The sequence below is a fragment of the Corvus cornix genome, chromosome 20 (genome assembly GCF_000738735.6).
Source record: "Corvus cornix cornix isolate S_Up_H32 chromosome 20, ASM73873v5, whole genome shotgun sequence".
NCBI classification, from domain to species: domain Eukaryota; kingdom Metazoa; phylum Chordata; class Aves; order Passeriformes; family Corvidae; genus Corvus; species Corvus cornix.
In genome coordinates, this window is record NC_046349.1 from 7,192,120 (window position 1) to 7,212,268 (window position 20,149).

General features: G+C 58.1%; 1 protein-coding gene across 1 annotated transcript; it reads left to right on the forward strand.

The window, feature by feature from the left end:
* Positions 1-3,645: 3,645 nt before the first annotated feature.
* Positions 3,646-9,244, forward strand: COMMD7 (COMM domain containing 7). Its single transcript, XM_039563688.1, is given in 10 exon segments — positions 3,646-3,672; positions 3,674-3,730; positions 5,027-5,080; positions 5,166-5,268; positions 6,811-6,867; positions 6,948-6,985; positions 7,548-7,638; positions 7,762-7,811; positions 8,302-8,350; positions 8,844-9,244. Coding segments are annotated over 10 exon segments (603 nt in total). The 3' UTR covers positions 8,921-9,244.
* The last annotated feature ends 10,905 nt before the right edge of the window (positions 9,245-20,149 follow it).

The following is a 20,149-nucleotide window of genomic DNA, read 5'->3' on the forward strand; positions in this document are numbered from 1 at the left end:
GTGGGAGAGCCTCATCCTGCTGCCACATGTGGGAATACAGCCCCAGCCTGCCTTACAGCTGGGCTGGCTTTTCCCATCTGGGGGGAATTGCTGTTTACACAGAGATAGGAAATGTTATCCCTCCTACAAGAAGTTTCTAACCATTCCTGTGGGCTGGCCAGGCCCACATGATACAAACCTCTAATAAAAATAAGGTTAAAAATAAGTGTCATCCGTGTAACCAGAACATCTAGAAAGTCTGCAGCTACCCAACTGCAAACTTCAAACGCCAAGGCACACAAAGAATAATGTTCAATGCCTCTCTAACAAAGCTGGCCACAAAATCCTCTTTTTCCTAGAAAACAGGATACGCCTGCTACAGCCTAATCTGAAGTGACGAGGCCTCCCCAAACCACCCTCCTAAGCACATATACGTTTATGGAGAGGAACGCTGCTCCCAGGGGGTGGCTGCCAGCAGAGCCCTCTCCCTCCATGCCAGGTCCAGAGCTGCTCCTGCCTACCCCAGTCAGGGATTATGGTCCCTGCTCAGGAGCAGAGGAGCCGCTGGAGAGAGGGAGGGTTTTGCCTGTGGCTGCAAGGCAGGAGTGTGCCAGAGCCCAGCAGTAGAGCTCCCAGCCCCACTCCACCTTTGCACGCAAGGCTGGCAGCCAGTTGCTCCTGCAGCAGTGTCTGCCTGGGACCAAAGGCTGAGGAGTGTGATGGGGAGAGGAAGGGGCATTAAACTGCAGAAGAAACTGAAATCCTGGTCTCAAAGATCTCATTTATCCAGGGGGACAGAACTAACTCCTCCAAAGTTTCAGCTGGGCAGCTGGGAGGAGTCACAGCATCCCTCAGACTGTGTCCAGAGGTGTTCTCTGAGTGCTTCCAGACCAAGGCAGAAACTGCAGGTGGGCAGAACACCCAGAGAGGAGGAGGGCTCAGACCAGCTGGGTGAAAGCCCCCCTGGCTTCTTTGCACACTCTTACTTTTTCCAGGCATTTCTCAGGCTGGCAAGGGCAGGCAGTGTTCCCCACTTCATCTGCAAGGGTGACCTGGGACCAACTTCAAAAGCCTGGGAGAGCTTGGCATAGATAATGGCATGAGAGAACAGGATGGGGACACCCCAGGATTTTATCTCTTGGGAATACATAATAAGCACTCTTCCCCGGGTAACACTGTCGAAGTGCTGAGAAAGATTTTCAAGTTTGACAGTGAAATGAAGCTGAAAAATGCATCTCAAGTAGGGCACATGGATCCTCTGCTCAATTTGGAGAGCACCATTTTCAGACTTTTTCTGTGCTTCTGTGCGTCCCCATGGCTTTTTTGCCGCTGCTTCTGCTTTGGTATTTATGGTGAACAAGGGCGCATACCTGCAACTCCAAACTGCTGCCCTTGGCCCGTTCTCAGCTCTGATGAGTCCATCAGCGACGCGTTCTGCATGAGAATGGCCTGGCGGGAGCACCCATGGGCTGATGGCTGCCTGCACCCCTACGGCAGCCCTGGGGCTCTGCCCGGGACGCTGGGCACCATCCCCCGCCAGGCACCCCCATAACTACGGCCATCACCCTGCAACCTTCTCTTTTATTCGAGTAAATCCTTCTTGATTTGAGAACTGGGTAAGTTCTGGCAGCGCAGAGCCGCCCGTGCCATAGTGGGGTTGGTGGCACTCGCATGCCACACCGCCGCCAGCTCATATCCCAGGAGGAAGGACCACCGAATTTCCTGGTGATTGTTTGAACAGGATGTTGTGATCACGTATCTCAGCCGAGACTCTTCTTCTTGGATCCCGCCACTCAACTTTCCTCAAGAATTTGGTTTGCTGCCTGAGAAATTGTTTAACAGCGTTGGCGTCACCGTCCTACCGTACCGCCGGCGTGCTCGCACACGCGCGCACACAGACCGCCCTTAATTAGCTCCTAAAGCATCACCCTGGGAAGACACAGGGAAGGAAAGATCCGCCACAGACTGCTCCTGCACGGCTGACCCCGGCTACAAACCGGGCCGAAAGCTGACTCTTGCCTGGTTTCAGGTTTTCAGACAGTACAGGGGGAAATGTGGTGGTTGTGAAAATGTGCGATAATTAACTCTAACTACTAATTTACATTTAGGAAAAATTGCATAGGGCGGAGTGCAGCATTTTAAAGCCAGAGAGGAATTCTGTGTTCACACATACTGGAATCCAGTGGTACCCACTGCATCCCTCTCCCTGAAGGAGTTTGAGTTCAGAGTAACTCATTTTTAAACGCAAGGATTTCCCATGGTTCCCATGGCTGACTTGGCCGGTTCACCACAGAAACGGATACATTGTTCCAGTAGGAAAAATCTCTACCTTGTTTAAACGTGTCCTATATATTTAGGATCAAATCCTGCAAGTACCTTCACATGCAATTTTTTCACCCCAAAAATCGAGGTGCACAGTCCCGCCTTGGGTCTATGAAACAGAAACCTTGCCAGCTACCCAGGGAGGTAGAGGGGGAAGAAAAGGAAGTTGGAAGCTATTTCCAGCCAGACCACCAGTAAATATCTCTTAACTCCCCATCATTAGTGGTACTTAGCTGCTTATCTCCTTGTTTATAAACCACTGCTGGGATAGTGTCACAATGAAAGCATTATAAAATGTCCTATATTCTCATTTGCAATTACACGTGTCAATAATAAACCAGGAGACTTGTGGGCTGTCGAGGTTTTACCTTCCTCAAAGGTTTTTACACACTGTCCTCTGGCCCGACAGACAGAGAACACCTTCCCTGATAAAATGGATCAGACACGTTCACACTTGATAGTGGAATCCTGGAGAGCTCCCGCTCCTGCTGTGAAATAGCCATTTAAGGCAGGGGAGTCTTTCAGGATGGGATCAGTTCCATTGTCCTCTGAGGGAATAAATCCAGTTTCAATACTCTTGGACCAAGGCCTTCGTCCCAAGACCAAACAGAAAGGAGAATGTGTAACAGGGCATGAGAAGGCAATTCCTCTGCCTTCCTACAACACATCTTTGAGTCTATGAGACCTCCTGCATATGGATTATGGCGAGAATGGAGCTGAAATCTCCCTATGGAACCCTGACCCATGGACATCTGGGCACTTTCTGTCCATAGGCTGGCTCATCCCAGGGCTGCTGCTTCCTTGCCCAACATCTGCCCACTCCACAGACCCCAGCCCTGGGATGTAGGCTGCTCGTCCCTGGGCCACCCATCACCCCGAGCTGGGCAGCGAGCAGCGCTGGGAGCAGCAGTCAGAGAGAGAAAAGCACACCAAAGTTTCGGTTCCCAAGTGGAATTTTCAGGGGAGGAAAAAAACCAAAAAAAAACCTCAACCAAACAAAAAAAGGAAAAAACCCAATACTCACCTTACAAACCATGTTTTAAAGCCATTTTTTTAGGTTTTTGTACAGTAAAAAAATCTCACAATACTCAGCTGCCAGGCAGCTCTCCAGCCCGGTGGCCCCCGGCCCCACCGACCCCCGGCCCCGCTGTGGGCGCTCGGGCTGCGGGAGCCAAGGGGCCACCCCCGGGGTGCTCCCTGGGCCGGACGGGCCCCCGGGTGCCCTCAGCGCGATCCGGGGCCGCGGCGGTGCGGAAAGTGCGGCCGCCAATGCTCAGGCTGAGGCTGAGGCGGCGGCGGGGCCGGGCCGGGCCGGGCGGGCGGGCGGAGTCGCCGCCCGCCGTCATGGGGCTGCTCAACTTCACCCGCGACCCCGGTGCCGGAGGCGGTGAGCGGCGACATGCACAACCTCAACCAGCTCAGCGCCCAGGTGCGCCGGGACAGGGACAGGGACGGGCGGGTTCGGCGGCGGGGACGGCCCCGGGAACACGGAACCGGCGGGGCGGCGGCTCCGGGGCAGCGGCGGCCGGGCGGGGCGGGCCCGGCACCGGGAGCTGACCCGGCCGGCAGCACAGCCCCGGAGCAGTCCCCGGGTGTGCTGGTCCCACCGGGTCTCCAGGAACACGTGCCCGGGTGCCTGCTGGGCCCGGTGCCCGAGGCAGGGCGGGTAGCGTGACCCGTGCCCGGCGGTACAGCCCCGATCCAGCCGGGAGAGCCCCGCGCACGCCGGAACTGTTTGAAGGATGTTTATAGAATCATGGAATGCCAGAGCTGTTTCAGCTGGAAGGGACCTTAAACACCATCTAGTTCCACTCTCCTGCCAAGGGTAGGGACACTGATGGAGTTCCTGGTTGAGGGCTCAGGTCGTGCCTCGTGAGCAGTGGGGTCTTGTCAAGCACTGGGGTTTCTGGTGGGACCAGACAGTGTTTGGATTGTGATTCCCACCCCAGATTCCCATCCTGCACTTCCTCCCTCCAGCTGAATGGTCCCGGTCATTGGTACCATCTGCCTCCCGGTCACTGACACACCGGGTGTGAAGCTTGGACTGAAGTTGGTGGAAATGCTGAGGCTTTTCCAGCCCAGCTTGCCAGGACTGAGGATATCAGCCCAGTAACAGCCCGGTGCCATCTCTGTCACATGGCCGAGGACGAGGGCAGGTCAGGATCTGCAGCCACAAAGCAGCCAATACTACTTTGGGCCATACCCAGAAGGTCACAGCCAGCGCTGGTGCTGGTGCCAGCAGAGGAGGGTGCTGGTAGCGCTCTGCCACTCGGGCAGCCTCTCCATTCCTGCCTGCCAGCTGCACACCCAGAACGCTGAAAGCAGCAACTAGACCCTTAACCAGTTCTCTTCCTTTCCCCAGTTGGTCTGGTTACCCCATAGGTTTTGTGAAACGTGAGACTGGATGTTCACAACTTTTCCCACTCGCAGTTTTTGGATTGCACAAGATAGAACAGCAGCTTCTGATTAGCCACAAGTCACAAAAGCCCTGTGCAGTGCCAGCTACCAGCTGCACAGACCCCTTGAGAGGCTCTGAAAAGCATCCTGAGCCAATCCCCTCCACAGGCATCACATATTGCCGAGAACAGGGCACCAGCACAGGTCCAGCTCTGGGACCAGTGTGCTGGAGGCGTATGGAGCTTTGTCAAGGGGGTACATCACCACCTAATCGTGGGGCTGGTGAGGTGCTGATGTCCAAGTCTAACACTGTCCTGTTTCTTCACAGCAATTCTCAGCGCTGACTGAAGTGCTTTTCCGCTTTCTGACAGAGCCCAAGGAGGTAAGGCAGAACTGGAGAGATGTGTGAGTGCAGCTCTGGTCAGAAACTGAGAAAAAATTGTGTTACTGCTCTTTCTCTTGAGCAGGTAGAAAGGTTTCTGACTCAGCTCTCAGACTTTGCCACCATGAATAAAATCAGCTTGGGCCCCCTGAAAAACATTGTCAAAAGTATTCTTCTGGTACCCAACGGTAAGTGATGTATTTGCATATGCTGCCCTGAGGCCAAACTGTCCCAGCCATTCCTGCAGGGCTTGGTTTGCACAATAAGTGTTAATGGTAGCTAATACAGTGCTTAGCACTTAAGAATCAAAACTTCCCCTATTTGGTGACTCTGTATTCTTTATACCCTGCCTGCATGCACATTTCACAAGCTTAAGTAAACTCCCTTAAATATCTGTGCATTAAATGCAGCACAAGCAGTGTGACAACAGTGCTTGGTTTAAGCAGTGCCTGTAAATCCCTTTTGCCAGACCAGGGCAGCCTCCTGTTGGCACCGAGTCTCTGCAGGAACTTCCACCCCAGTGACCCAGTGCTGGAATTCCTCCAAGGACAAGCGCTGTTGGAGACAAATAAGACCGTGCACACCCGTTTGGGGTGGGCTGGGGACCGGTGCAGTTCTAGGCCATGTGAAGGAGACAGCTGACCTTGCAGTCTGGTTCTAGAGAAACACTTAATGTGTCCAGCTCTTTCTCATTCATAAACAGTGAGGAAGAGGTTTGGGGGGATTCCACTGGAATACCCCAGACTCCAGCACTTTATAGGATTACTGTGATGTTGTGGCTGCCGTTTGACATGGTAATGTATCAAACACTCCACGGCACATTCATCCCATTGATCCTTCTTGTTATTAATAGTCCCTTGCTATTACCCTTCAGCCCTGGCTTCCCTGTAGCTTCCTTCACAGCCCGGATCCTGAGCACAGCTGTTTTCTGAATTTGTTTTAAAGTTGTTCTACTGCTTCAAGCCGCTTTTCCTATCCAGGAGTACAATAATTTTCTTTCCTGTGAGGATTTAATGAGGAATTTGCATTTTTTCCCATCCTGATTCAGGCCTTGGTGCCCTCATCTTGTCGTTCCTGTGCTCTGGATTCAATCCCGTTGTAACTTTTCCTCAGCTCTGAGATGCCACAGACGATATCCGAACAGATCACAGCAGATAACTTTACCTCTGTGCTACACAGCCGGAAAGCCACGTGGGGCTGGCAGTCTCCTTGAATTTATGAGATGCCTGCTCTTGGCTTCAGAGATCAGAATCCTTGTAAAGGTCCCTGTGCTGCCTGGGCCCCAGAACAAAGGGGGAAGGCGCAGCGGGGGAAAGTGTTATGTGCACACGTTCACACCCATCATCCCAAACACAGCAGGTAGGTCAAATTAGCAGCCCGCCAGCCTTAACAGTTCTCCTTTAACAAGCAAAGCGGCTACAGGAGAGAAAGCAGCAGCTTCAAAACATAACCGCTGCCGCTGTTCCCATGGATACCTGCAATGGGATCTCGCCCTCTCCCAGGCACTCCCAGAGCCCGGACTTTTAAAGCACCGGGCATCTGCAGAGATACCGGCGGACACGACTGGGTTTCCGATCTCCGAGGAGCTGTGGTTTGCTTCAAAACACAGCTCAGAAACAGAGGCTTTCCATCGCCGGGTCCCGTCCCTGCCTCTATGTGACTCAGTAGAGATTAGTTTGACTGAGTAAAAAGTGATTTTTTTCTTCTTCTTCTTTGTGGTGTTTGTTCAGGTGCCCTGAAGAGGAATTTGTCTTCAGAACAAGTCAGAGCAGATTTTATTGCTCTAGGTAGGTCATGTGCTTTCCACTAAATAAAAGATAATTAATATTTATCACATATAGTAATCTCATGTGGTTTCCCCCCACAGGCCTCAGTGAAGAGAAAGCCAGTTATTTTGCAGAACAGGTATTTATATATTTTTGCTTGTTTCTAAGCTAACAAAATGTCAGTTCTGTGAGTGGGAACTCATAAAACCCCACTGTGCTCCTGAGCTATGTCGGCACTTTGGGTTATTTTCTTCAAAACCAGCGTGGGATTTTGAACTGAAGATCCTCAGAGAACTAATAAGGAGCAGTTTATCTGATGATACCTCTGGTTTGCCAGGGCCTCTTTCCCATCAGTGTCACAATTCCTGCACTGCTGTGTGGCTTTCATGTGATGTTTTTGTGCTTCCCATGCTTTGAGCCCCGAGGTCATGCAGTTACACGAACACATGGCTTTTTGCACAGATATTGTTACACTGAACCAGTGCTAAAACAAAACCAGTGAGTTTCATATACAGAAGTGACAGGGCAGATGGAAATCCTAGCAGGACTCAAATACCTCTGAAAGCCCTCCTGACCACATTAATTCTGTCTTTACTCTGGGCTTCAGCCATCCTCTGCCTTCGTTCTGACTCTTGTTGAAGTTTTAGGTACAAACAGAGGCCTCTCTGAATTAATTGCTGGTGTGTCTTTTGCTCTTGTAGTGGAAGGTGAATTCCCCCACCCTAACACGCCTGGCTGTGGGTCAGACACTGATGATTAACCAGCTGATAGATATGGAGTGGAAGTTTGGAGGTAATAGAGCTACAACATAAACTGGAGGGGTTGGGAAACCCAGCAGCAGATCTTGGCTAAATAACGTTTTATTTCACTGCTTAACTAACAGATTATCTGCCTTCTCTTCTTTCTGACTCACAGTGACTGCTGGGAGCAGTGAGCTGGAAAAAGTGGGAAGTATCTTCTTACAGGTAAATCTCCCACATCACAGAGTTCAGCTTGTAGTGCAGTTGAGGAACAAGCTCCAGCCAGGCATGTGGGAAGCACTGGCTGTGAGGGGAAGGAGAGGGAAGCTGGGTCTCATAGGAACGGGCTCTGTGACTGCATCTTCAGTCTCCAAGTGCTGCTGCCAGCAGAGAGCAGACACGCTGCTGTTTGTTTCTCCTCTGAAGACATGAGGTATCACAGAAACGTGGCCCATTCTGAAAAGCTGTTCAAAAAGTTCAGGTTAGCAAAGGTCAGCCATCTTGGGGAGGGAGGGAAAGTGGGATCAAGGACTTCCAGAGATCTTCCCAATGCCCAGGGAATCTGTTCCTACAGTGACACTTCTTAAAAAGCCTGTCAGATATGTGTGTGCTGTGCAGCAGTCAAACTCACAGCGGACTCCTGCTCTGCTGTCCTCTCCTGGTGCTTAGATACAGGTCTCTGAACTAAAATACCTCTGCTTTTCCTTTCCCCAAGCTGAAGCTGGTGATTAAAAAAGGGAGCCAATTGGAAAACGTGTATGTTGGTGAGTTAACAGTTCTGGACAAGAGGGAAGCACGGGAAAGCTGCAGTTTGGAGCTCCAAGTGTTGCTGGGGGTGGGGGCAGAACCAGGGCGGGGTCACTGCAAAAGCATCACTGTGGCTACTTCTGCCCCGGCCTCTCCATGGCTGCAGCTGCTCCTGCCACAGGCACTCTGGAAATGTTTAGGAACACTGACTTTTGGGCATCTTCACATCTGTGCCTCAGTAAACACAGATCTGCCACGGAGCATTGCAGAGCAGCAAGGCAGAGGAGGAAAGTAAGTGATTCCCAAGCATGGAGTGCTCTTGGGAGATCCCATCCCAGGGGAGATCCCAGCCTGGCTAGCATTAAGGAACCAGCTGCTGGGAATCACAGTGGCGAATACTCCCCAGCTTAGGTGAACATGAGTTGCTCCATGGTAGCACCAGAACAGCTTTGCCAATGTTGGAAGTGTAACCTGAAATCTAAGACTTGATGCCTCTTTTTTTTTCTGCAGAGTTAACTTTGCCCCAGTTCTACAGTTTTCTGCATGAAATGGAACGGGTCAAAACCAGCCTGGAAAGCTTCAGCTGAAACTGCACAGACCTGAGCCGACATCTGTCCGGGATGTTTAATTCCTCCTCATGGGCCTGCAGATCTGCTCTTTCCCAGCTGACTCTTCACACTCTGATAAGAGGAGACAAGCTGTGCAATGAGCAGTGGTGTCATGGCCCAGCAGGACCCATCAATCCTTTAGAACCTGAAACTTGGGCTAAGTTTCAGCTTTTTCAAAGCATCTACAAGTTCACTCATCTCTCTTTTTTTTTTTTTTTACTATACTATTATGAGAAACTGTGGTCAGAAGTAATGTGGATACCTTTACTAAAATAGCAAAGAAATAAACCCATTCCCATCCTACTCCATTTGTATCAGAATTTGATTTTGTGAGAAAAAAGAGAAACAGGAGCAAAGAATAATTTTGAAACTTGGAAGAATTAAGCAGAGAGGACGAGGAAAGCAAGGAGAGTATCTTACCTGGGGAATCACTTAGTGCTCCTTTCAAGCCTCTCCCTTCTCTTGTATTAAGAAACATGTTGATTAGCTTCTTCCCAATTGTGCCTCATTATGGAAAAGTATCTCAGTGGTAGGTGATTTTAAATCTTAAACAACCAAACATCTGCCTCTGTGCACAGGGGGAGGACATCTCGGGGGGTGACAAGCTAAATCTCATTTGGATGTGCTGCTCTTTAATCTGCAGCCTGTGTGACATGGCACAGTCAGACCCAGCCTGTTTCCCAGTGGACATATGTCCAAACCCCATGAAGTTCCATTAGCTCGACTCTTTGAGGGTGAGGATGAGCTTCATCAGGAAGCAGAGGGGTGCTCCGACCCACCTGGGGCAGTGGGTGATGTTACAGTCACTGAAGTTCCTCTCGTGTCCAGACTGTTGTCCAGCAGCCTGAGCTGGCTGGAGCCTCTCCCACAGCACAGGGATGAAGGAAGCTCCTTTTGCAGGGCATGTCCCAAGGAAGGCACCTCTGTGTCCCTCTCACACTCAGCAGTTCCACTGAAGGGAATAAACCACATTAACAGGGAATATCCTAGTCAGATACTCTCTTTCCAGCCTCCACCTGAAGGGGTTCACTGTCCCAGGGTATCCTGCCACTCTGCTGTGGGGCTCCCTGCACCAGCAGCTGCTTCCAGTTAAACCTGTCCCAAACAGACCGTTTCTATGAGAAAAGCATCACAGAGCTCCCTGCAACTCACAGCTCCACCCGTGGGTTTCCAGCTGCAGCAAACCCAGCATTGAGTGTCCCTGCATTGCATTTTCTGTGGTGCTGCAGGAGTGACTGGGAATGACAGCGGGCACAGGCTGAGCCATATATTTGGGAAATGGGGAATCCTGCTGGCAAACCCGGGAATGGATTTATTTAGTTTCCCACATATCAGATCAGTCACAAGCATTTCAAGCTTTGTCACATAATTAGTGTAAAAATGAAAAAAACCCCCAAAACCTCTGAAATAATATTCTACAGAATATTCTGCTTCCTTTCGGGTGGCAGGAAAAGCTATTTCAGGGAGGAAGAAGCAGTCCAAAAGGCTGCTGCTTTCTCAAGACAAAAGCAATTTTTTTTGCTTTACGTTTTCTGCTGCCTGTCCCCATTATTTCTCCTCACCCTCCCAGTGCCAGGGCGGCACCACTCAGCCCTATCCCGTTACGTCGGGAGGTGGCCACGGCGCTGCGGAGAAGATGCCAGGCTCGGTTGTGGGTCAGGAATCCGCCGTCCCCCCGCGCTCCTCCCCCTGCCCGGTTGGGATTAAGCCGCTCGGGGCTGACGCACGCCGAGCCCGCTGACCCCGAGTGCAGGGGTCACCTCCATGCTGCTCCGCGGTCCCCACGGGCAGCTCTGATGGGCGGCATTTGCGCCGCGGCGTGACCTTGCTGCTGCCACAGCGCTCCCGGGGACCGCCAGCGCCCTTTCATCCCACGCGCTTGGCTGTGCATGAGCCGAGCTGGCAGCCCCTGGGGAAGGGGTGGAGGGGGGTGCCCGCTCTGGCGGCACCAGCACGGGGTGACGCCAACCAGGAGGGAATCGGGTCACCCTCCCAATGCTGCTGGCCAGGAGCGAGGACGGCTCTGGGATGCAGCGTGGCAGCCATGCACAGCACGGCCCGGCCTCGCCGCCGGCACAGGGGGTGATGGCCAATGTCCAGACCCCTGCGCCAGGGCCTGGCAGGCAGCGGGCACAGCTGGCACAGCTGGCACAGCTGTGAGCCGGGACCGAGCCATGGTGGGAGGGAAAGAGCGGCCGCGGTGCCCGTTTTGCCCGGGTTTCCGGGCGGCCCCGGTGCTCGTGTGCGCGGCCCCTTCCGCCTGCCCGTCAAGCCCAGCCAGCCGAGAGCTAATCTCGGCGGGACAACGGGCGCAGGGGAAACAGGGGCCTCTCACCAGCCTGGGGTGCAGCTAACCGTACTCCTGCAGCCGTTTGCCTCCCCAAGGTCTTTCCCGGCACATTTCCTCTGGGGCGGCTGTGCCACGGCCCCCCATCCGTGTCCCTGCTGCGTGGGGACACGTGGGCCCTCCCGGCTGCAGCGGGGGCAGGGGCAGCTCGGTCATGCCAAAGCCACACACAGTCACCCCCCCTGCATGCTCAGATGCTCCTGCAGCCCCTCTCGCAGCTCTGCGGACTCTCTGCTGCCTCAGGGGCTGCCTTATCACACCCCGGGCTGCCAGGCAGTGTCTCCTGAGTGCAGGGGAGATGGCAGAGTGGCCCCAAGAGCCAGGCTGCAGTGCGGACCCTGTGCTCCCAGGCATCGCCCCGCTTATCCCCGCCAGCTCCAGCAGTGCAGCAGAGAACAGGGGCTGAACTCTGGGGTCTGTCAGTTCCCAGCGTGGATTCAACACTGTTTTGATTCTCAACCATGTCAGATGCTAATGACCAAGGGAACTGGGATGTTCTCAGATGAAGCATCATCTCTGCACTGGGAATGCCAATGCTGCTCCCTTCACATGTGAAGGAACCCTCCAAACCCTGAGAACAAAAGCCTCTGCTCAGAGGGAGCAGAGCAGATGTGGGTTCCACTCGTGCCTGCGAGCCCATGGGCAGGCAGGGAAGGAAGGAATTGGGGCTCCTCACTGCTGGCTCTGCCTGACCTTGAGCAGGTCGTGTGGGAACTGACAGAGCTCCTCTGAGACATCCTGGTTTCCACAGATCTCACCAGGAGCCACTCCATGCCGAGGGCTTTCAGCTTGGTCTCCATCCCTGTCCCATTTGCAAAATAGGGTGACAAATCTCGGGGCTGGCCAACAGCTGGGAGGGAGCCATGGCAGGTGAGACAAGCCAGGGAGCAGAAATGGCAGGTAAGGGCCCCAAGGCAGCTGGAGCCCAGCCCAGTGCTGAAGACAATCCTGACCTTCCTCACCCCACACGCCATCCTTTTCCCCAATTCCTCCAGGTTTTGGGGTGATGCAGCACCCAGCAAAATCACCAGCTGTGAACTGCAGCTCCCCAGATTGCTCTGTCTGCCTGGGAACAGCAGCCCTGAGCACGCTGGAGGGCCCCAGGGCAGCACCACCACCCTGCTGTGTCACATGAATCCTTGGGGAGAGGGACACACAGGGGCTGTGTGAGGCTCCCTGGGGTTCCCATGGTGCTTGCTGTCTCCTCACCAGAGCAGACAGGCGAGGGTGGCACCGTGCTGGAGCTGAGGATACACTCCCAGGGACAAGCCCTCAGCCTGCCTTGGGACAGGATTCTGCACCCACTCTGCTTGGAACAGGGGGAGGGCATCCCACCCTGCCTGCAAAACCGAGCTGCTGCCTCCCATTCTTGCAGGAGGTGGGGAAAAAGACCGGTGGTGTCCAAGGCAGTGGAAATATTCCTAGCATGTCGTCTGCTCCTAAGCCTTGCCATCTCTCTAGGCAGTTCTTTGTCCGAGCACACTGGGAACAATTGGGGTTGCTCAGCCAGACCGCAGGCTGTCGATCAGCAGAGGGAATGAATGCTCCGGCATACGGAACCCATCTTCTCCCACAGCAAGGGGAGGTGCCCACCAGAAACCAGCCTGTGGCACAACAGCACAGGCAGAAACAATGCCCGGGCACCCGCGCCACTGCCAGCCCCGGGAAGGGGGGAGGGTGCTCCTCAGCCCATCCAAGGAACAACCAAGTGGGAGGGGGGTGGCTGGGCATCCCCAGGCCCCATGTGGCACGGTTGGCACAGCCATGGTGACAAGGTCCCAGTGTGATCCTGCACTGCAGGTGGCTGAGGAGGAAGAGCTGAGTCTTGGGGATCAGAGAGGAGCCCCCAAGCTGTGGGATCGGGGCTTGGCCAGCCCCTCTTAGCACCCAGTGCCTTTGGGGAGTCCTATCCAGGGCTGATGGCATTTACTCCCTTGCAGACACAGCTTCACAAAGGATGCCAGGCCTTGCAGTGACAAATCCATCCTGGTCCCAAGAGCCTGATCCAGCTTCTCCTCTCCACGACACCCTGAGCAGCCACGGGCTGGTGCTTGGCGGGGGGAGCACCCACCAGCCTCCCGCTGAGGCAGCTCAGCCCATTTCCCAGCACTCGGCTCGAGTTTATAGGGCTGCTCTGTCCCAGGGGCATCGCTGTCACCGCTAACGAGGTTACCCCAGACCAGGCACCGACAGAGAGGGAAAGCAGGGTTAACCCTTGTGCCACTGACACATCCCACAGCACTGGGCAAGAGCGCTTAACAAGCTGCAGTGGTGGTGGGCAGCTGTGAAACACCAGGTGAGGATCCCCATGCCATTCCTATGCCAGCCCTTGCACCACAGCATGCTTCCTCTTGGAGCAGCCCCATATCCGTGAGAGCAGCACCAAGCCCTGAGGCCACACCTTGCACCCGGTGCCCACGGCAGCAGCACAGAAAGGACGGCGCACATCCCCATGGCGTCCGCATCCCTCAGCTTTGTTTCATATCGACAGCTGGGATGTGGATAAGGAGCAGGATGCAGCCAGGGCGCAGGCAGCAGACGTTGGGTGGCCGAGGCTGTTGCTGCCCACAGGGACACAGCACCGCTCACATTCCTGCGGGAAAATGTGAAGGCTGCAAGCAAGGTCAAGGGCCCTTCCCTTGCTGGGACTCGGCGTCAGACCAACACCAGGGTGGCCCGACCCGCCGTCCCGGGGGGCTGGGGACTGTCCCCGCACGCTCACCCCACAACCCCCATCTGCAGGGCTGGCTGGGACACGGGTGGGTGCTGGCCGCGCTCCCCAGGGACCGCCAACGCGGGCAGCCCCGTCCGCCCGGCTCAGCAGCCCCGCGGGGCGGGGATTGGGGTGGGGTCCCCAGGCAGGGCCCCTTCGTTTCCACCCCCGCTGCTGAGACCCGGCGAACTCACGGCAGTGCCGGGCGGGGCCCCCCCGCCCCGCCCCCGCTGCGGTGCGCGGCGCGGGGCAGCAGAGGGCGCCAGAGCACCGCGCAGGGCCCCGCGCCCCCGCCGCTCCCCGCACCCACCCGGCTCCCACCCCCCATCCCTCCCCGCACCCACCCCGATCCCACCCTCCGGACACCCCCATCCCTCCCGCACCCACCCCGTTCCACCCTCCGGACACCCCGCCCCGCGCCCTCCATTCTCCGGGCTTCGTTCCCGCATCCACCACTCCCGTCCCCCGCCCTCTCTCCCCGGGGCATCCTGCCCGCCCTCCTCCAGGATATCTCCCTGCATCCTCAATCCCCGGGCATCCCTCCCTCCCTCCCCGTCCCCTTTCCTCGACGCATTCCTCTCCCTCATCCCTTCCTCAGCCCCAATCCGCCTCCTGGCCCCACGGACCCTCCCTCCCCGCACCCGGCAGGCAGCCCCCGACCTCGACCCCCCGCCTCCCACCGCCAGCAACACCATCTCCCCCGCAGTTCCCACAAGCGCTTTCCCAGCCGGCAGCCCCGGAGCCACACTTTTTCTCGCCCACCCCAAAGCCGGGTGTCACCCCCAGATACCTCCCGGACAGACCATCCACCCCAGCCCCCCGGACTGCCCCTGCAGCAGCCCCTGCCCCGAGCACCGGCTCCCACCGCCGCCGGCAAAGCCCCTCAAGCTGGCTCAGCTCAGGGTTGGGGGCAGGAGCCCCTGGATTTATTCAAAAGCAATAAAACTGAGCCCAAGTGTCCCTGTTCCGTTCTGTCACCCACGGCTGGTACTGGAGTGAGCCTCTGTCCCACCCCACACACGCTGTGCTGTGCAGGGTCAGGCAGTTCTTCAGTCGGGCTGGCTTTGATAAGAGCAGATTAAAAATAATCATAACAATAACGAGGAGATCCGTCACCTCTCTAGGGGCCAGCTCATGGCGCCTGCTCCCAGCCAGGCAGGCTGGGACGTTCAGCTTCCACTACTGAGGAATTAGCTGTATTTATGCATTTATCGATGTGTAGCCCCCCCTTCCCCCCCACACACCCCCCGGGGATGCCGGAGGGTGCCTGTCCCACTGCAGGGGCCTCAGCAGGGCTGGGTTCCAGGGAGGCAGCAGGAGCACAGGATGGAGCCCCCCTGGGTGCAGAGAAACCCGGTCCCAGGCAGAGCCCCACGTGCTGGCCCAGCTGCGTGGGGTGGGACTTGGGGGGAGCCGGAGCCCCCCTCCCTGGGCTGCGGGCGTGGAGCAGTTCGACAGAGCCCCGTCAGAGCAGATGAAGGAGAGGGGGAGCACCCACCTTTCCACCAGTTTTTCTACTTGCTCCATCTCACATATAGCGAATTCTGAGCACACAATGCAGTTATTGAATAAAATTATGCTTTTTTTAGTACTTGTATGCATGTGGTTTTTAAGGCTCTGTCTAGAAACCAACCTCTGAGCCAGGAGCAGAGAGACCGGAGGGGAAAGCCAGGCCAGCTCTGGACAGTTGTGGGACACAGAGATGCAAGTGCAGCACTGCCGACCGTAGCAGCTGGCAGGTGACACATCCAGCCCATGCAGGTGACGCGCCCATCACTCCTTCCACTCCAGGAAGAAGGAGAAAGCACTCCTGGCTGGGGCAGGGATCATTAGGGAGACTGGCCACCGCAGCCAGCCCGGGGCTGCCTCTCCTCTCCCCCCCCCGTCACTGTCTCCATCCCCGTGGCGCCAGCTCTGTCCCCCTCCGCAGAGCTCTGCCTGTGCCTGCGAGACGAGTCCTGCCTCCCCTCCACCATCTCGCTCTCCCTCCAGGCAGCGGAGCCGAGGCGCTGCCAGCTCCATCTGCACAGTGCAGCGAGCACCGGGCCAAGGGGCAGGACCCACAATCACATTTCCTTGGAGCACATTGTGCTCCCGCCTTGCTGAGGGTGTTGGAAATGGGTGGCTGTAATAATGGCGCCGTGAATAACCACAGCTCACTTACTGTGGCCTCCAAGCTCAGTGTGCTCCAGCTCCAGCCTCATCCCCTCCCAAGGCTGTTCCCTGCCATGATGTGCCCTGGTTTCCAACCTGCCTTATAACCTCCTGCCTTGGCCCAGGTATCTGCAATCCCCACACCCACTCACGAGCTCCCATCAGCGCTTCCCTCATCGCAGCTAGTTTGGCTTTGACCTGTGTTCCCCTCCCAGCAGGACCCCCATGGACTGGGGACACAAAATCCCCAAACAGGGGCTCTGTTGCCCTGTGACAGGCAGTGCAGCACAAAGAGCTCATGGAGCTTTTATTGCTGCTGATCCTGCGCAGCTCCCCCAGACCTGCCTGGAGCAGAGCCTGCCCTTGGAGCCAGCGTTCTGCAAACAGCAGCCCCAGGGCCCTCCCCAGGGCCAGGGCGCAGCTCCCCACTCCCGCGGCAGCCCGGCCACAGGGCAGCAGGTTCTCCTGTGCCACCAAACCTGGCTGTGGCTGCGCTGGTGCCATCTGTTCGTCAGGCACAGTCCCGTGTCACGCTGTGATGTGGGAGCCATGCCAAAGCTCCCGGACCCTGCTGGAGCACCCGCGCTGGAACCGGGCTCTGAGTGCCGCGACCGATGCGATTTGCAGCCCTGGTGAAAAGATGAGGGCACAGATGCCAGCGGCGTTTCCCGGCTCTGGAGATGAGCCGTGTCAGGTGGGGCTGCGGGTGCTGGGGTTGTGGGGGCAGCTTGGGGGGGTGCCAGGGCTCAGGTGGGGGGCATCTCGCCAGACCACCCCCCAGCTGGGGAGATGGGTGCCTTGTGTGCTCCCAGCAAGGACACAGTAGTTGCAGGGCTGGAGTGACACTGGGAAGCCTCGGGCTGGGCTCTGTCCCGCTCTGCTTGCTCGGGAATGAAAGGATTTGTCAACGGGGAGCTGATGAGTCCCGCGGGCAGGCAGCTCGCCCTCCTCCCAGCACCCCCTGTCGAGCAGGTGGGCTCCTGACGGCATGCGGCCATTGCAGGCACCCCGAGCAGGCTGCCCCCGAGTGCCGATTGCACCAGAGGGTCTGAACCCACTGTCCCACCAAAGCCCCTAGTGTGGGGGCCCTGACCCCACCGGCCGGACAACACAGCGGCTCTGGAGGCTCTGACCCTCTAAGGTGTTTCTGCAGGATGCTCAGTGTGACCCGGGCAGTGCTTGGCACACGGAGCAGCCACATGCGGCGGAGACAGGAATATGCTTTCACCAGGAGAACAAGAAGAGCCTCTGATGGCTGCCATGTCCCTTGTAAACACCAACTTTGAGAGCATCAAATTACAGCCGCTGCCTCGGCTCCAAACAAGATGGTAATCGGGAGCACGGAGGCACCCTGCCTGCATCCTGCCTGCACAGCGGGGAGCACCGGGAGCCTGGTGGCACCGCAGAGGCCATGACACCCTCTCCTGCACTGCAGGACTGCCGGGGCTCGCTGCGCCCCGACCCCGCACAGCACAGCGACCCAGCGCGCCCCGGGCGAACGGGAGCTCCCCGCCCCCGGCCCTGGCGGGAACCGCTGCTCGTTTATCCCCGAGTGCGTGCGCAGGGTCCCCGTGGCAGGGAACACAGCGCGGTTCGGTGCAGCCCCGTTGGGGCACACCACTGCCCGTCCCCGCAGCCGTGGGCGTGCGGGGGGAATGGCTCCCACCGAGGGCTGGGTGAACTGACCCCCGTGGTCCCGGGCCCGCCGTGCTGCTGCCGTCCTCGGCGTCCCGGCTCGGGAGATGCTCGGTCCCACGGCCGCTCCCCGAGTCTCCCTGCAGCAAGGCCGGTGTCCGGGCTGCAGCCGCCGCCCCAAGGAGAGCTCGGGGAGGGCACAGCCGGGCAGGGCCAGTCCCGGGGCCGCAGCTGGCAGGATTGGAGGCAGCTGCCCGCAGCGCGGGCCCCCCCCTCCCCGCTGCCCGTGGCCCCCCCTTCCTCGGGCAGGAGCCGCTCCGGCCGCTCCCCGCTGAGCGGTCCGGGCTGCGGGGAGGGAGCAGCCCCCGCTCCCTCCTCCTCGGTCCCGGCCGCGGACAGGACCGAGCGGTTTTCCCCCCCGCCGCCGCCTCGCCCGTCCCGCACAGCGCAGGGACACCGGGACTGGCCGCTCCCCGCCGCGGGGCTCTGCTGCTCCCCCGCCGCGGGGGCTCCACGCTCGGCCGGGCCGGGGTGAGCGGTGCCGGCGGGGACACGCGGGACCGCGGCTGCGCCCACGCTGCGGCAGCTGGCGGGGGGCGGCGGGGATCAGCTGCGGCCGGGGATCAGCTGTGCCCCGCGCCGCCCCGCCGGGGCCCCCCCGCTCCCTGGGGAGCGGCCCCGGGCCCCCCGCACCGCCCGCCCTGCCCGCCCTACCTGCCCGCCGCCCTCCCGGCCCTCCCCGGGGCGGCTGGCGGCCGCCCAGCCCGGAGCTGCCCTGCTCCCTCCTCCTCTCCTACTTCTCCTCCTCCCGCGGGCACAGCCCTGTCTAATCCCACGGGTGTCAAATCCACGCTGCGGCTTTGGCCGTGGCGGGGCCGGAGCGGATCCGATGGGGCCGGTGGGGAGGACGAGGGAGGAAGGCGCGGGATGCTCCGGCGGGGGCACCCGGCCGAGCCCCCCCTCCCGCACACCGCAGCCATGGCAACGGCGATGGGCTGTCCCAGCCCGGCCGCAGCGCAGTGAAGGCGAGAGGGACGCAGGGAGGGAAGGAGCCGCCGGGCGATTCCTGAGGGGCTGGCACACACACAGCCGCTGGAAGCGACCGGAGCCAATCCCCCGGCTCCCTTTGTGATGCTTCCTGACACAGATTCCCTCTCCATGGCTGACTTTGCAAGTTTCCCCATCCTCTTCCCCTCCTCGCGCCGTTCCTTTTCATGCGACTAAATTATACACGAGAGGAGGGACATGCTGGAAATTCTGGTGACAAAATAGAAATGAGCAGATTTGCGCAGGCGGCTGCAGCCCGGCCGCCTCCGGGACTCCTGCGAGCCAAGAGGGACCGGACCTAGTCCCAGGGCAGCAGCATTAAAGCCCGTGAATTTTGAAATCACCAAGGAAAAGGCTTTTCCTGCGGCAGCAGAGAAGTGCGGGCGTGTAGAGCAGGATCGCGGTGGGTGCCGGGACCGCGGCCCCTCCACGCACAGCGGCTGCTGTCCCAGCACACAGCACCCTCGGGGACGGCAGGCGACGCATTCACTTCCCCGGAGAAATGTCTTGTTTGGGAGCCAGTAAAAAATATGCAAATCTGGGAGGGCTGGGCCTCAGCCTCCGAGCAGCCTTTCTCCCCTGCCTCCCCTTCCTCCCCATCCCAGAGCTCTGTGGGGCGAGCTGAGCCCTGGGCAACAGAGGGAAGGGAAAGGCAGAGCAGGGGGAGCGCGGGGGCGGCAGGCGGCAGTGGGATGGAGATTTGGTGTGTCACGGAGCAGGACGGGGAGATGTGCGCGGGATAGCGGCTCCTCCAGACCGCGGGCATGCGGAGAAGGCTCCTGCTCCCGCAAGCCGGGGTGGGTGGAGCATGCTGTCACTTTTTGGTGCTGGGCAAGCCCGGCATCGCTGTCGCAGGATTGCTGCCTGTGCAATGAGTCAGGAGCAGCGCTGCCACGTTTTCCTCCTACAGGCAGCGTCCCGTGGCGGGTCGGTCGTGCTCCGCACCGGGACGCGCCCGCACACGCGGTGCTGCTTCAGCTCCGGCGCCACGTGGGTGGGTGAATCTCCGGCAGCGACTCTCCGGGGAAACCCCTCTGTTGGGAAGGATGAGGACACCGACCTGCAGCTCGGACGAGATGTGGAGCGCCTGGCTCAGGCAGGGATCCCACGGGACACGGGCATATTCCTGTGCCTGCGTCCCACCTCCTCTGCCAGACAATGAAACACTGCCCTCCTTCCCAAGTCGCAGCAGAACAAATAAAGCAAGCGCCATATGGTGCCAAGACACGTTGGAAATGGGGCCAAGCCCAGGAGGTAGGGGAGGTGGCAAGCCTCCATCCCCACACCAGTCCCCATCGCCAGCTCCAAGCCA